The sequence below is a fragment of the Chelonoidis abingdonii genome, chromosome 11, assembly GCF_003597395.2.
Source record: "Chelonoidis abingdonii isolate Lonesome George chromosome 11, CheloAbing_2.0, whole genome shotgun sequence".
NCBI lineage: Eukaryota > Metazoa > Chordata > Testudines > Testudinidae > Chelonoidis > Chelonoidis abingdonii.
Window position 1 is genome coordinate 23,016,758 of NC_133779.1, and position 14,466 is coordinate 23,031,223.

At 54.9% G+C, this 14,466-nt stretch overlaps 1 protein-coding gene across 1 annotated transcript in view; it reads left to right on the top strand.

Moving 5' to 3' along the window:
- KDM6B (lysine demethylase 6B) overlaps positions 1 to 11,836 on the top strand; it is a gene marked incomplete at its 5' end in the record, with an annotated part of 24,449 nt that extends 12,613 nt beyond the window's left edge. Inside the window, 9 exons of the mRNA XM_075071346.1 lie at positions 133 to 268; positions 741 to 812; positions 1,062 to 1,210; positions 1,771 to 1,885; positions 2,285 to 2,472; positions 5,183 to 5,324; positions 5,606 to 5,732; positions 8,631 to 8,801; positions 9,993 to 11,836. Of these exons, the coding sequence (XP_074927447.1) occupies positions 133 to 268; positions 741 to 812; positions 1,062 to 1,210; positions 1,771 to 1,885; positions 2,285 to 2,472; positions 5,183 to 5,324; positions 5,606 to 5,732; positions 8,631 to 8,801; positions 9,993 to 10,016 (1,124 nt within the window). The remainder of the gene's footprint in view (positions 1 to 132; positions 269 to 740; positions 813 to 1,061; positions 1,211 to 1,770; positions 1,886 to 2,284; positions 2,473 to 5,182; positions 5,325 to 5,605; positions 5,733 to 8,630; positions 8,802 to 9,992) is intronic.
- Between the last annotated feature and the right edge of the window lie 2,630 nt (positions 11,837 to 14,466).

Genomic DNA, 14,466 nt, shown 5'->3' on the forward strand with positions numbered 1-14,466 from the left:
GTGCCGATGGGGGGCTGTGGGGGGGGCGGGTTGTGCCGATGGGAAGCTTTGTGGGGGTGGTGATTTGTGCCAACGGGGGGGCTATGTGTGTGTGGGGGCACTGGTTTGTGTCGATGGGGGGGTTATGTGTAGGGCGGACCCGGTTTATGCCAACGGGGGGCTGTGTGGGGGAGGCCCCATTTGACGCGCTCTCTTCGGAGCAGGAAGACAAGGAAAGCGATGAGGAGGATGCTGATGAACCCGACAGCACCACGGAGACACCCCCCAGGTACGATGGGAGCATGGGGGTGGGCGGAGGGAATTGGGGTGCCCCCCTGCATGCCCTGCCCTGTCCTGCCTGCTCCTTTATCCTCTGGGCAGGAAGTGGGCCAGTATTGGGTGCACTGTGGGGGGCTGTGACCCCAATATTGCAGGGGGTTGTGACCCCAGTATTGGCGGGTTGGGGGGCTGTGACCCCCGATATTGAAGAGGGCCTGCAGTCCTGTGCTTGGGGGAATCTGCAGGGAGATGTGACCCAACATTTGCCAGGCGTTTGAGGGGATCGCAGCGGAGGGGACCTGACCCCCAGTTTTGGGGCGCTGACCTATGAGCTCATTCTGTGTGGGGATCGCTCCACGCTCATTGCGGGAGGGATCTGGGGCTTGAGGGTGGGGAAGCATGAACTCTGAGCTGGGGGGGCAGAGGGAAGGGAGAGCCGGGGGACCCCTCCCTGCACCCCCATAAAGCCTCTCTCTCTCCAGCGGCAACGTGGACCAGAAATCCCACCAGATCATCAAATTCGGGACCAACATCGACCTGTCCGACGCCAAGCGGTGAGGGGGTGGGGTGAGGGGCAGGGGGAAAACCGGGCAGGGAGGCGGCGGGGAAGATCTGACCCCCACGTGCTTGCCCAGCTCCTTTGGGGGACACAGGGGTGGGTGGGTTTGCAGCGCCCTCCCCAACAGGCTGCCCCCTAGGAAGAGAGGAGGTCTGGGCCGGGCGGGGGGCTCTCTGTGGGGGGGAAGGGGGACCCATGGGGCGGGTGAGGACACCATCTGACATCCCCCCCACCTCGTTGCCAGGTGGAAGCCACAGCTGCAGGAGCTGCTGAAGCTACCAGCCTTCATGCGGGTCACGTCGACGGGGAACATGTTGAGTCACGTGGGTCACACCATCCTGGGCATGAACACGGTGCAGCTCTACATGAAAGTACCAGGCAGCCGGACACCAGGTGAGTGGGTGTGGGGAGCGGAGGCTGGGCCGGGTCGGAGTGTCCTGGAGGTGGAGGGGTCTGTCACCTCCTCCATCCCCTTAACATCCCCCCATCTCCTTAACTCTCCCCTTCCGTCCCCTTAACGCCCCCACCTCTATCCCCTTAACATCCCTTCCCCTTAACATCCACTCATCTGCTTAACTCTCCCCTTCCGTCCCCTTAACATCCCCCCATCTCCTTAACTCTCCCCTTCAGTCCCCTTAACGCCCCCACCTCTATCCCCTTAACTTCCCCTCATCTCCTTAATTCTCCCCTTCCGTCCCATTAACATCCCCCATCTCCTTAACTCTCCCCTTCCGTCCCCTTAACGCCCCCACGTCCATCCCCTTAACATCCCCCCATCTCATTAACTCTCCCCCTCCATCCCCTTAACATCCCCTTATCTCCTTAACTCTCCCTCTCCATCTCCTTAACATCCCCCATCTCCTTAACTCTCCCCTTCCGTCCCCTTAACGCCCCCACCTCTATCCCCTTAATGCCCACCGTCTCCTCACATCGCATCGCTCCCCCCACCTCAGGCCACCAGGAGAACAACAACTTCTGCTCTGTGAACATCAACATCGGACCAGGCGACTGCGAGTGGTTCGCGGTGCACGAGCATTACTGGGAGACCATCAGCGCCTTCTGTGACAGGTCAGGGGTGGGACCAGAGCCTCGGGGGGGGGCCAGAGCCTCAGAGGTGAGGCCAGAGCCTCGGGGGCGGGGCATTACTTGGAGACCATCCACACTTTCTGCGACAGGTCAGGGGCGGGGCCAGAGCCTCGGGGGTGGGGCCAGAGCCTCAGGAGCGGGGCCAGAGCCTCAGGGGCGAGGCCAGAGCCTTGGGGGCGGGGCATTACTTGGAGACCATCCGCAGCTTCTGCGACAGGTCAGGGGCGGGGCCAGGGCCATGGGGCGGGGCCAGGGCCACAGGGGCGGGGACATTACTTGGAGACCGTCTGCACCTTCTGCAGTGAGTGCAGGAGCGCTGTACATGGCGCTGTACTGGGGACCCCTCCCCTTCTGAGTCTCACCCCCCGCTCCCCCCGGCAGGCATGGCGTGGACTACCTGACGGGCTCCTGGTGGCCCATCCTGGAGGACCTGTACAAGTCGAACATCCCCGTGTACCGGTTCATCCAGCGCCCTGGGGACCTGGTGTGGATCAACGCAGGCACCGTGCACTGGGTGCAGGCCACGGGGTGGTGTAACAACATCGCCTGGAACGTCGGGCCCCTCACAGGTGCGGGCAGAGGGGCCAGGGGGGCCCTCAGAGGGTGGGACATCGGTGGCTGTGGGGCTGGGCTGCTGGGCCCGGGAGGAGGGTAGCAGAGGGGGCTGGGGTTCACGCTGAGAGACAGTGGGGCAGGGAATCTGGAGACCCCCCCTTACCAGGGCAGGAACACCACCAGGACCCCCACAGGAGCTCCCTGCCTCAAACCATCTGACAGGTGCGGAGGAGCATGTGGTTCAGACAGAGACGTCCTTTAGGGGAGGATCTATTAATGGAGATTCTCTGTGTCCTTGTAACAGTGACCATAATATAATTAAATATAATATCCCTGTCGTGGGGAAAACACATCGGCCTCACGGTAGCATTTCATTTCGGAAAGGGGAACTACACAAAACTGAGGAAATTAAAGGGTGCGGTGCCAAAAGTGAAATCTCTGCAAACTGCGTGGAAGCTTTTCAAAGAGGCGAAAAGGCGTCCTTTACAGAGTGGAAGTTAAATCCTAGTGAGGGAAATAGAAAGGAGCATAAACACTGGCAAAGGCAGTGTAAAAATACAATTTGTAAGGCCAAAAAAGAGTTTGAGGAACAGCTAGCCAAAGACTCAAAAGTCAGAGCAACATTTTTTTAAGTACTTTGGAACCAGGAAGCTGCTAAACAGCCAGTGGGGCTGCTGGACGATTGAGGAGCACTCAAGGACGATAAGGCCATTGCGGAGAAATTAAAATGAGTTCTTTGCATCGGTCTTCACAGCTGAGGGCGTGAGGGAGATTCCCAAACCTGAGCCCTTCCATTTAGGTGACAGATCTGAGGAACTGTCCCAGACTCTGGTGTCATTAGAGGAGGTTTGGGAAGAAATTGATAAATTAAACAGCAGTAAGTCACCAGGACCAGATGGGATTCACCCAAGCGTTCTGAAGGAACTCAGATGTGAAATTTCAGAACTACTAACTGTCATCTGTAACGTATCACTTAAACCAGCTTGTGCAGCAGATGGCTGGAGGATAGCTAATGTGACACCAATTTTTAAAAAGGGCTCCAGAGATGATCCTGGCAATTACAGGCCGGTAAGCCTGACTTCAGTGCTGGGCAAACTGGTTGAAACTATAGTAATTGTCAGACACATAGATGAACATAATTTGTTGGGGAAAAGTCAACATGGTTTTAGTAAATGGAAATCACACCTCACCAATCTACTAGAATTCTTTGAGATGGGTCAGCAAACACGTAGACAACGGGGGATCCAGTGGATCTAGTGTACTTAGATTTTCAGAAAGCCTTTGACAGGGTCCTTCACCAAAGGCTCTTAGGCAAAGTAAACAGCCACCGGATAAGAGGGAAGGTCGTCTCATGGATTAATAACCGGTTAAAAGATGGGGAACAAAGGGTAGGAATAAATAGCCAGTTTTCAGAACGGAGAGAGGTAAATAGTGGTGTCCCCCAGGGGGTCTGTACTGGGCCCAGTCCTGTTCAACATAATCATAAAGGATCTGGAAAAAGAGGTAACCAGTGAGGTGGCAAAACTTGCAGACGATACAAAATTACTAAAGATAGTTAAGTCCCAGGCAGACTGCAAAGAGCTCCAAAAGGATCTCACAGAACTGGGTGACTGGGCAACACAATGGCAGGTGAAATTTCTTGTTGATAAATGCAAAGTAACGCACATTGGAAAACGTAATCCCAATGCTACATATACAATGATGGGGTTTCCACTTGAGAGAGGGATCTTGGAGTCACTGTGGATCATTCTCTGAAAACATCCGCTCAGTGTGCAGTGGCGTCAAAAATGCAAACAGAACATTGGGAATCATTAAGAAAGGGATAGATGATAGGACAGAAAATATCCTGTTGCCTCTATATAAACCCATGGGACTGCACATCTTGAATGCTGCGAGCAGGTGTGGTCGCCTCATCTCTAAAAAGAGAGATTGGAATTGGAAAAGGTTCAGAAAAGGGCAACAAAAATGATTCTGGAACGGCTTCCGTGTGAGGAGAGATTAATAAGACTGGGACTTTTCAGCTTGGAAAAGAGACGACTAAGGGGGGATATGCTAGAGGTCTATAAAATCATGACTGGTGGGGAGAAAGTAGGTAAAGAAGTGTTGTTTACTCCTCGTAACACAAGAACCAGGGTCACCCGATGAAATGAATAGGCAGCAGGTTTAAAATAAACCAAAGGACGTATTTCTTCACACAATGCACAGTCAACCTGTGGAACTCCTCGCCAGAGGATGTTGCGATGGCCAAGACTATAACAGGGTTAAAAAAAGAACTAGATAAGTTCATGGAGGATGGGTCCAGCAATGACTATTAGCCAGGATGAGCAGGGAGGGTGTCTCCAGCCTTGGTTTGCCAGATGCTGGGAATGGGCGACGGGCTGGGTCACTTGCTGATTCCCTGTTCTGTTCATTCCCTCTGGGGCACCTGCCCCTGGCCGCTGTTGGATGACGGGACACTGGCCGTTCTTATGTTCATCTCCCATGTATTTGGCTCCACCAAGTGGCAGAAATGTGTACTGCATCCTCAGGAGGATACTGGTGGGTTCAGGGGGGCAGGGAATGGGGCATGGGGCCTGTCCCCTCTAGGGAGCACTGGCTCCCCTCCGGCCCCAGGGCAGGGACTGGCTGACTGCAGGGTGGGGACGGGGAATGGGGCCCAGGGCTGCGGCTGTGTCTAGGGTGGGATTTTGCCGACCGCTGCCTCACCCTCTCCCCCTCCCGCAGCCTATCAATACCAACTGGCCCTGGAGCGCTACGAGTGGAACGAGGTGAAGAACGTGAAATCCATCGTGCCCATGATCCACGTCTCGTGGAACGTCGCCCGGACGGTCAAGATCAGCGACCCCGACCTCTACAAGATGATCAAGTGAGCGGCGCCCCTGTGACTCCTCTCCACCCTGCCCTACCTCCTGCCCTGTGAGCCCAGCTGGTGGGCATGGCGGGGGCCCCCTTGCAATTGGAGTGGGAGTTACCACCCCATTGAGATGCATGGGGCAGCTCCCCTGCTCTCAGAGCAATGGGCTCAGGCTCTCGGCAGACTCAGGCAGTGTCGGTGACACTTAGGGCAGCTCCCCCCTCTGAGCGCTTGCCCGCGTCTCTCTCCCTCTCCATCCCACTCACTCATTCCTGGTCGTCTCTCCCTGCTAGGTATTGCCTCATGCAGTCCATCAAGCACTGCCAGGTGCTGCGGGAGACGTTGGTGCGTTCGGGGAAGAAGATCGCCTACCAGGGCCGGGTGAAGGACGAGCCGGCGTACTATTGCAACGAGTGTGACGTGAGTGCCAGGGCTGAGAGGCGGGGTTCCCGCTGCAGCCGCTAGCTACCGGCCAGCTCCTCTAGCACCCGCCGGGCACTAGAGGTCGCTGTGTTGCCAGATTTTCCCGTCCTTCGGCCGAGACAGCCACACCCCTCGGCCTCGAGGGCTGGTGACCCGGCCCGACCTGCACCCGAGGGCGTCCCTTCCGCTTCCAAACCTTCAACCTGCCGCTTCAGTTGGAGATGGGATCTGCTGTCCCTGAACTGTCGGGCAGAGTTGGCTGCGCCGCCTCTCAGAGGTGGGCGCAGCAGAGACCCAACCGAACCACCCTTCTTTGCTTCACCGTCTCCCAGCTCGGATGCCGCTCTGATAGGGTGTGTGGTTAATAAAATCCACGGTTAAGGAGAATCCACCTTTGTGGGCAGCAGGGGATACCAGGTTGAGCTCTATGCATGAGATTTGTTTACTCTTTAAAATGCCTCCTGTCCCACATCCAGTTTGGGATTTCGTTGTGGCGTCAGCCTCATCCGCACTAAGAGACGGGTTCCGTAACGGTTTAAAAGCCAGAAACAGTGAGTATGAAACGCGGTTTGTTTAAAAGAGAGAGAGAAAAAGGAAGCTCGTGAGTTTTGGATATGCCAGGCACGTGGCCGCAAACCCGTTGCCTCTGAAAACGGAAGAGGCGGATCGTAACCAAGGCAGCGGAACGGCGCAGCCGGACAGGGAGGAATGGAGCAACGACAAAACGTGGTGCAAATGGACGGACAACTCAGCGAAATGCGGAGGAGGAACATGATGAGAGTGACTTGGCAAAAGGGGGCAAAACCGGATTAGCGACTCGGCTAAAATTGGTGGAAACCAATGAATGAGGAGTCTGTCTGAATGGGAAGGAAATGGATTCCTGACTCGTCGTAAGGGGGAGAAAATGGAGGAGAGATTTGGCTAGATGTGGTGTGAAAGAATTAGCCGTCGTGCTAAATATGGAGTAAATGGATAAAGAATTTAGCCAAATGGCACAAACAGGATGCAGACATCAGAACGCGGGGCAGAGCGGTTAGCGACTTGGTTAACGTAGGTGGATTCGCAATTTAAACGGGCCGAAAACGGATCCGTCCTTTGGCTAAACAGGATGAGCACAGATTAGCCAAGCGGCTACATGTGGTGAATCTGTTCAGCGTGGCATAAATTGATTGGTGACCCAGCTGAACAAGGTTTAAATGGATTAATGCCTCCACAGAACCGGACCCGGAGAGTTAGCGATCCGGTCAGACACAGTGTGACCAGTTTAGCGACTCGGGTCATTGGGGTGCCGGTGGATTAGCCACTCAGGGCAAAGCCACCCAGGTGGCTTTGCGACTTGGCTAACCATGGCAGGACTGGATTGGCTGCTTGGCGAACCGCCGTGCAGACAGGTGAGTGGTTTGGCTACGCACGGCAGAAATGGGTTAGCCGCTTGGCTACGCAGGGAGAAGACGGATGAGCAACTGGGCGAAATGTGATGCAAATGAATTGGCGATGGGTGAAGAGGGAAAAACTGAGAGAAGTGTTGGGGGCGAGGAGGAGGACCGGGCGCTTGGTGTCCAGAGAGGAGGATGCCGGAGCCTGGCCTGGGATCGGAAACGGCCATCAGCAGTCAGGGCCGGCCGCAGAGCCAGTCTCGGGGCAACCTAACGAGCGTCAAGGGCGGATTGGCCTTACCACCATGAGAAGAAGCGGCCAACCGGTTCTTAAACACAGCCCAGCTCATGGGACGTGGCTCGCCCTGCCGGGGACCCTCCATAGGGGGCGATATTTGGGGCAGCCAGGGCTCGGCATCGAGGGAGAGCCCCTGGCTCCGGAGACCTGACACCGGCAGAGCACGGACTAGTGTGCGAACCATCTGGCACCGTCGCTGTGCGGCCGCAGTGTCTCATGTGCCTCTTAAAGCACTAGGGCGGGACTCAGGACTCCTGGGTTCTCTCCCCGGCTCTGGGAGGGGAGTGAGGGCTGGTGGGTTAGAGCAGGGGGGCTGGGAGCCAGGACTCCTGGGTTCTCTCCCCGGCTCTGGGAGGGGAGTGGGGGCTGGTGGGTCAGACCAGGGGGGCTGGGAGCCAGGACTCCTGGGTTCTTTCCCCAGCTCTGGGAGGGGACTGGGGTTGGTGGTTGGAGCAGGCAGGGCAGGGAGCCAGGACTCCTGGGTTCTCTCTCCAGCCCTGAGAGGGGAGTGGGGGCTGGTGATTAGAGCAGGGGGTTTGGGAGCCAGGACTCCTGGGTTCTCTCCCCAGCTCTGGGAGCAGAGTGGGGGCTGGTGGTTAGAGCAGAGGGGGCTGGGAGCCAGGACTCCTGGGTTCTCTCCCCAGCTCTGGGAGCAGAGTGGGGGCTGGTGGATTGAGCAGAGGGGGCTGGGAGCCAGGACTCCTGGGTTCCGCTCCTGGCTTAGGAGGGCCTGTACCTTAACCGCAGGTGGGTCTTGCTCGAAACGCAGCTTTCGCAAAGCATTACAATAAAGCTCTCTCCCTCGAACTGCGCCGGCTGCTCGCTCATTGGTGGCCCCCGATCACCAAACCACAGTGAGGCCAGGCCACCCAGCCTGGGTCCACAGCCTCGGATGGGGGTCCGGGGGGGGGGGCGGGACTGGCAGCTGGAGGAAGCGGGGTTTGTGGACTGGCTCTATGTACATTCATTAACACGCAAAGGACGGGGGGGTTGGAAGCAGGACTCCTGGGTTCTCTCCCCGGCTCTGGGAGGGGAGTGGGGGCTGGTGGGTCAGAGCAGGGGGCTGGGAGCCAGGACACCTGGGTTCCATTTCTTGCTCTACCCTGCCCCTAGTTTCCCTTAGGGCGGTGGCCTGGTGCCGCTCCAGCCTCCTCTCCGACAGGGACGGTGCAGCCAGCAGCTGGGAGGGGGAGCTCACGCCCGTATGTCCCGCCCCTGCAGGTGGAGGTGTTCAATATCCTGTTCGTGACGAGCGAGAACGGCAGCAAGAACACGTACCTGGTGCACTGCGAGGACTGCGCCCGCCAGCGCAGCGCCGCCCTGCACGGCGTGGTGGTGCTGGAGCAGTACAAGACGGAGGAGCTGATGCAGATCTATGACAGTTTCACCCTGGTGAGGGCCAGGGGTGCTGTGGGGCAGGGCGCGGGGCGGGGGGCTCAGTAGGGGGCGCTCTTCCCTGGCAGATGGGGCTGGCCCCAGGGTGGCGCTAGGGGTCACTGAGCTTCAGGGTGCACATTTTCCCACCTAGGGTCCCTTTTTCCCTGCGGACTCACTGGAGCCTACGCTCCTGGGGAAAATTCTGCACCCCAAAAATGAAAATTCTGTGGTCAATATTTTAAACTTCCGCATATTTTAATTGTGAAAAATCACAGAATCTTATCTCGCCGGTTTCAGTTATTTTGGTCCTTTATTTCAAAATACCTGTCAGCAAGTACGTCTGAATGATACAACAGAAACGAATCACGTGCCGTGTTTTTGATATGTCCCTGCATCCCGCCCCATCCCCATGTGATCCTGCACCCCTTCCCCCGTCTCCATGTGTCCGTGTGCCCCCACTCAGCCACCCCCTCCTCCCGTGTGACCTTGCACCCCTTCCCCCATCTCTATGTGTCCTTGTACCCCCACTCAGGCACCCCCTCCTCCTGTGTGACCCTGCACCCCTTCCCCCGTCTCCGTGTGTCCATGTGTCCCCACTCAGCCACCCCCCTCCTCCCATGTGGCCCTGCACTCCCTTCTTCATCTCTATGTGTCCTTGCACCCCCACTCAGCCACTCCCTCCCCTTCCCCATGTATCCCTGTGCCCCCACTTAGCCACCCCCCTTCTCCCATGTGGCCCTGCACCCCCGCCCCTATCCCTATGTGTCGTTCCCCCTGCCTCTCCCTGTGCCCATGTGTCCCCCCACTCTCACTCCCATTCAGCTCCTGCCCCCCCACTAGCCCTTCTGAACCCCCATCTGTGACCCCAGCAGCCCCATGTGCCCCATGTTGTCCATCCCTCCATATGGACCTGACCTGGCCCAGGAGGCGTGAAGAAGGCAGCCTCTTTCTCTTCCCTGTCGGCAGCTGGGCTGTTCTCAGTTCTGGTGCCACAGCGGCCCTTGGTGGGCAAAAGGGCAGACTGCAGCCTATTTTCTGCGGGGGTGGAGGGGATTCTGCGCGGCAGGTGAATTCTGCGCGTGCGCAGTGGTGCTGAATTCCCCCAGGAGTCAATGTAAAGGGAAGGTTTTGGGAGGAGGGAGTGCTCTGCTCCCACCCACAGGACTCCTGGGTCCGATTAACCCTTTCTTTCCTTCCTGCCCGCAGGCTGGATCCCCCAGCTCCAGATGAGCCAGACCTCGCCCAGGTACTTCCTGGGCAGAGACAGGAATCAGCTCCCCCTTCCCCAGTGCCCCCCTTCCCCGCTGGGAGAAGGAGGGGACATCTCGGCACTGCCCGTCCCAGCGGCCAATCGCAGACAAGCTCTTGTTTACACCGGAACCTCTCCGGCCCAATCGGCTTTGCTGTTGAAACGAGGGAGAGGGGGCGGAGCCCCAGAAGCAGCCAATCTTCTGCGTGATCCAAGGAGCCAATCCGCAAGCAGCCTGTGAATACAGAAAGTCAAACAAATGAACTTTTTTTAATTTATTCTTGAAAATGACCTTGGCGGGGGGGAACACGGGGAAACTTTTTAAAAAAAAATATTTTTTTTTTTTTGGAAAATAATAAAAAACACACAGAAAAAAAAGAGAAAAAACCCGCCCAGGAGACGGGAAAACGAAAACCGTGGAGCCTGGGCAGCTCGGCGGGGCCGGCGGGCGGTTCCCTGGCAGACACACGCCGGCCTTCGGCGGGGACAGGAGAACACGGACTCTGGAGCTCAGCCAGGAGCTCTCTTCGTCGACGGAGCATTAACTCGTTTGTTTTGCAGGGGCGGGGGGCGGGGGGGAGACACTGGCAGTGGCGGGGAAAGGGGGTTGGGCGTTTTTTTTTTTTTGTCGTCTTTTTACATTTTTCTTGTCAGCAAATGAAGCAAAAAAAAAAAACACAAAACCAACAAAAAAACAAACCGCCCCCAACAAAAGATACGGGTTTTTTACGCAGCAATTTCTCTTTGTTTCCTCTTCGTGCATTTGTGGCGGTGGGAGATTGTCCATTGGTTTCTATATATATTGGCACGGGACGGGCGGTTTGTGTGGGCGTGCGTGGGCTTGAGTCTCACTCTGCTTTCTTAAATCCTGGCCGCTTGGCATGGGGGGGGGGGGCTTTTTAATTCCACGTCTTCCTGGCTTGGTTTTGTTTTCTTCTGAACTCACGTGAAGGAGCCAGTTCCCGCCGGCTTGGGTCTCCGATTGTGCAAACGATGGTGCAAAACGGGGAGCGAGGAACGGTGCTCAGCGTCCAGCCCCTGTGCGCAGGGCTTTGCGGGAACCCTGCCCCCGGGAGCTGCCTTCCCCTGGGTTAAGCGTTTCGTACAATCGCAGCCGCGGTTTACACTTCTCTCAGGTCAGCCACAGCAACTGAGCCAGGACAGCAGGACAGAAATCTGCCTTAACTCCCCCGCCGGCCAGGTTTCGCCTCCCCACTGCTCACTTGTTTGGAAACCGGAAACACGTCGGGTGCTTTTTTCTCAGTTTTTTTTTTGTACCTCCAGGCCTCAGATTTTTGCAATTTGTAAATTGTCTTCTGTTGTTGTGTATTTTTTTTTTATTTATACATCATTTTTGTAATGATTTCTCTATTTATTGGTTGCTATTGAGGGGTTGATTTGAGCGTTCGGGGGGTGTTTTTTTTAAATGGCCTTTTTTTTTGTAATCGTGTGTATTTGTCTGTTTCTCGCCGGAATTTTTGCGTTCGGGTTTTTTGGGTTTTTAATGTTAAGCTCGGCCCATCCCCGGCATCGTGAGACGGGGGGTTTTGTTCAGTCTTTTGCCTTTTTTCATGGTGCTGAATTCCATAATCACTGTGCGATCGGGACTTCTGTTCATTTCCTTTGGAGGAATCTTGTCCCTTTCCCCCTCCTATCCCAGCATCTCGCCAACACACTGAACGAAACAAGCGGAAGTCTAGGTCCTCCTGGATCATACTGTACTGTAAGGCGACAAAGGAAAAAAAAAATCTTATTTTGTAAATGTAAAAAAGATTAAATTAACTCACAGAGATACAGAAAAGGCCTCGTTGCTTTTTGTTCCAAACGGGATGGCGAGTTTCTTCAGTGACGCATCAAAGCCCAGGAACTGGGCGATAAATTCCTTGGCCAACCCAGGCCATGACGTAGTGATTGGTGGCTTCAAATCAAACATTTCCGGGAAGAGGCTTTGGCCAAACCCTGGGCCCAGTGCCGGGGGCCATGGAAATAAGTGGTGAGCGGGCAGAGAAGAAGCCACAGAAAGGATCCCAGGGCTCCAGGAGGGGCTGCAGTTACGTGGGGAGGAAATCCCGGGCGGGCAGAGGGGATAGTCAAGTGGATCTTCTGACCTGAAACAACCCTGGCATCGTTAAAGCACTGACTGCCATAAAAACATACGTTCGCCCATATTGGGTCAGGCCAAAGGTCCATCTAGCCCAGTGTCCTGTCTGCCGACAGTGGCCAATGCCAGGTGTCCCAGAGGGAATGAACAGAACAGGGAATCATTAAGTGATCCATCCCCTGATGGCCACTCCCAGCCTCTGGCAAACAGCAGCTAGGGACACCATCCCTCCCCATCCTGGCTAATAGCCATTGATGGACCCATCCTCCATGAACTTATCTAGGTCTTTTTTGACCCTTTGTTATAGCCTTGGCCTTCGCAACATCCTCTGGCGAGGAGTTCCACAGGTTGACTGAGCATTGTGTGAAGAAATATGTTCTTTGGTTTGTTTTAAACCTGCTGCCTATTCATTTCATTGGGTGACCCCCTGGTTCCTGTGTTATGAGAAGGAGTAAATAACACTTCCTTATCTACTTAAACACCAGTCATGATTTTATAAATCTCTCTCATATTCCCCCTTAGTCGCCTCTTTTCCAAGTTGAAAAGTCCCAGTCTTATTAATCTGTCCTCATATGGAAGCCGTTCCAGACCCCGAATCATTTTTGTTGCCCTTTTCTGAACCTTTTCCAATTCCAGTATCTCTTTTTTGAGATGGGGCGACCACACCTCCTTGCAGTATTCAAGGTGTGGGCGTCCCATGGGTTTATATAGAGGCAACAGGATATTTTCTGTCCTATTATCTATCCCTTTCTTAATGATTCCCAATGTTCTGTTTGCATTTTTGACGCCGCTGCACATTGAGCGGATGTTTTCAGAGAATGATCCACAGTGACTCCAAGATCCCTCTCTCGAGTGGTAACAGCTCGGTGCCAGACAGGGGTCAAGCGGCTTTCCTGCCTGGCTCCGTCCCCCTGCACACAACACTAATCATAGAAAACAAAGTAACTTTATTTTTAGTTGGAACAGCAGGGCCAGCTGGGGCTGCAGGTCCGGAGTGAGGGGCACCAGCAGAGCTGGGGAGGGGGGGGCATGGCTGGGGTAGCAGGGGCTGTGGGGCAGGAGTGAGGGGCACCAGCAGGGCTGGAGGGGGAGGGGTGACAGGCAGCGGCTCAGTTCAAAGCATCCTTGGAATCTGAGCAGGACAAATTCCTCCCCCCCCCTTTGCGCATGGGGCGGGGGGGCGGGCGTGGAATGAGCCAGGCAGCAAAGCCAGGAGCCCCCCTCACCCCCCTTGTTCCAGGACTCGCCTCCCCCTGCTGCCCCCTGGATGGGGGGGGGCGGGGGCGGTGCCGCGGCGAGGGGCCGGGCCGCCCGCGGGCGCTCAGGGCCAGAACTACATGTGCCTGTAAGGCCCAGATCTTGCAAACACAAAGCACATCCACGCAGTCCCGCTAAAGTCCAACTGTTCAAGTGAGTAAAGCTTGAATATTTGCAGAATGAGGCCCTACATTACAAACAATATATTTGTTTTAAAAAACACCATTATTTGTGTTGCAATTGTGCTTAGAGGCCTCAACCACAACCGCGCGAAGCACAGTACAAATAGTTCCTCCCCAAGTAGCTTACAGGCTAAATAGATAACACCGTCAAAGTATAGGAGGGGAAACTTGAGGTATGCAAAGACTTCCTCAAGGTCACACAGCAGCAACAGGAATAGAACCTATTGCCTCTAACTCCTAGAACCCATCACATAATCTACTCTGCTACCTTAGCAGTTCTACAGACTTGGAGCCTCCTCGCCTACAACAATATATCAACATCTGTTGGTGTTTTGTACAGAGGCAGGAACATCTGTTTTGAGGGAGACCCTGGTGACCTTCATATGTCTACAAGGATACAGTTAGCAGCACTTGAACTTTTTTTTCCTTTCAAAACAATTTTTTTGGCTTTATAAAATATTAGATACCCAAAAGTTCCGTTAACGGAGAGTCAGGGTGGTCTCGTGCCTTTCCAGAATGTCAGCTGCATGCCAAACCTTTGAAAACTAGGAAATGAAGCATTAAGGTAATGCAAACTAAATCTGAAAACCACAAAATACAAACTTAAGATGCATGCTACCCCTGTTCTGTCATTGTTTCTTTGCTCCCAGAGAGCAAGTGTCTCTTTCAGGATGCTTAAAAAAAAACAAAAACCTGCTTTTTTGGAGACCCAGTTCTTTGTCAAAGCTGTAGTCATTGAAGTGGGTTTTCAAAGCCATAGTTTTATTACTATGATTTATTTGTTTGTATTTCCACAGCCCTAGGAGCAAGAGTCATGGACTAAGACCCCATGCTATGCTAGGTATAGAACATAAGAGCGGCCATACTGGATCAGACCAAAGGTCCATCTAG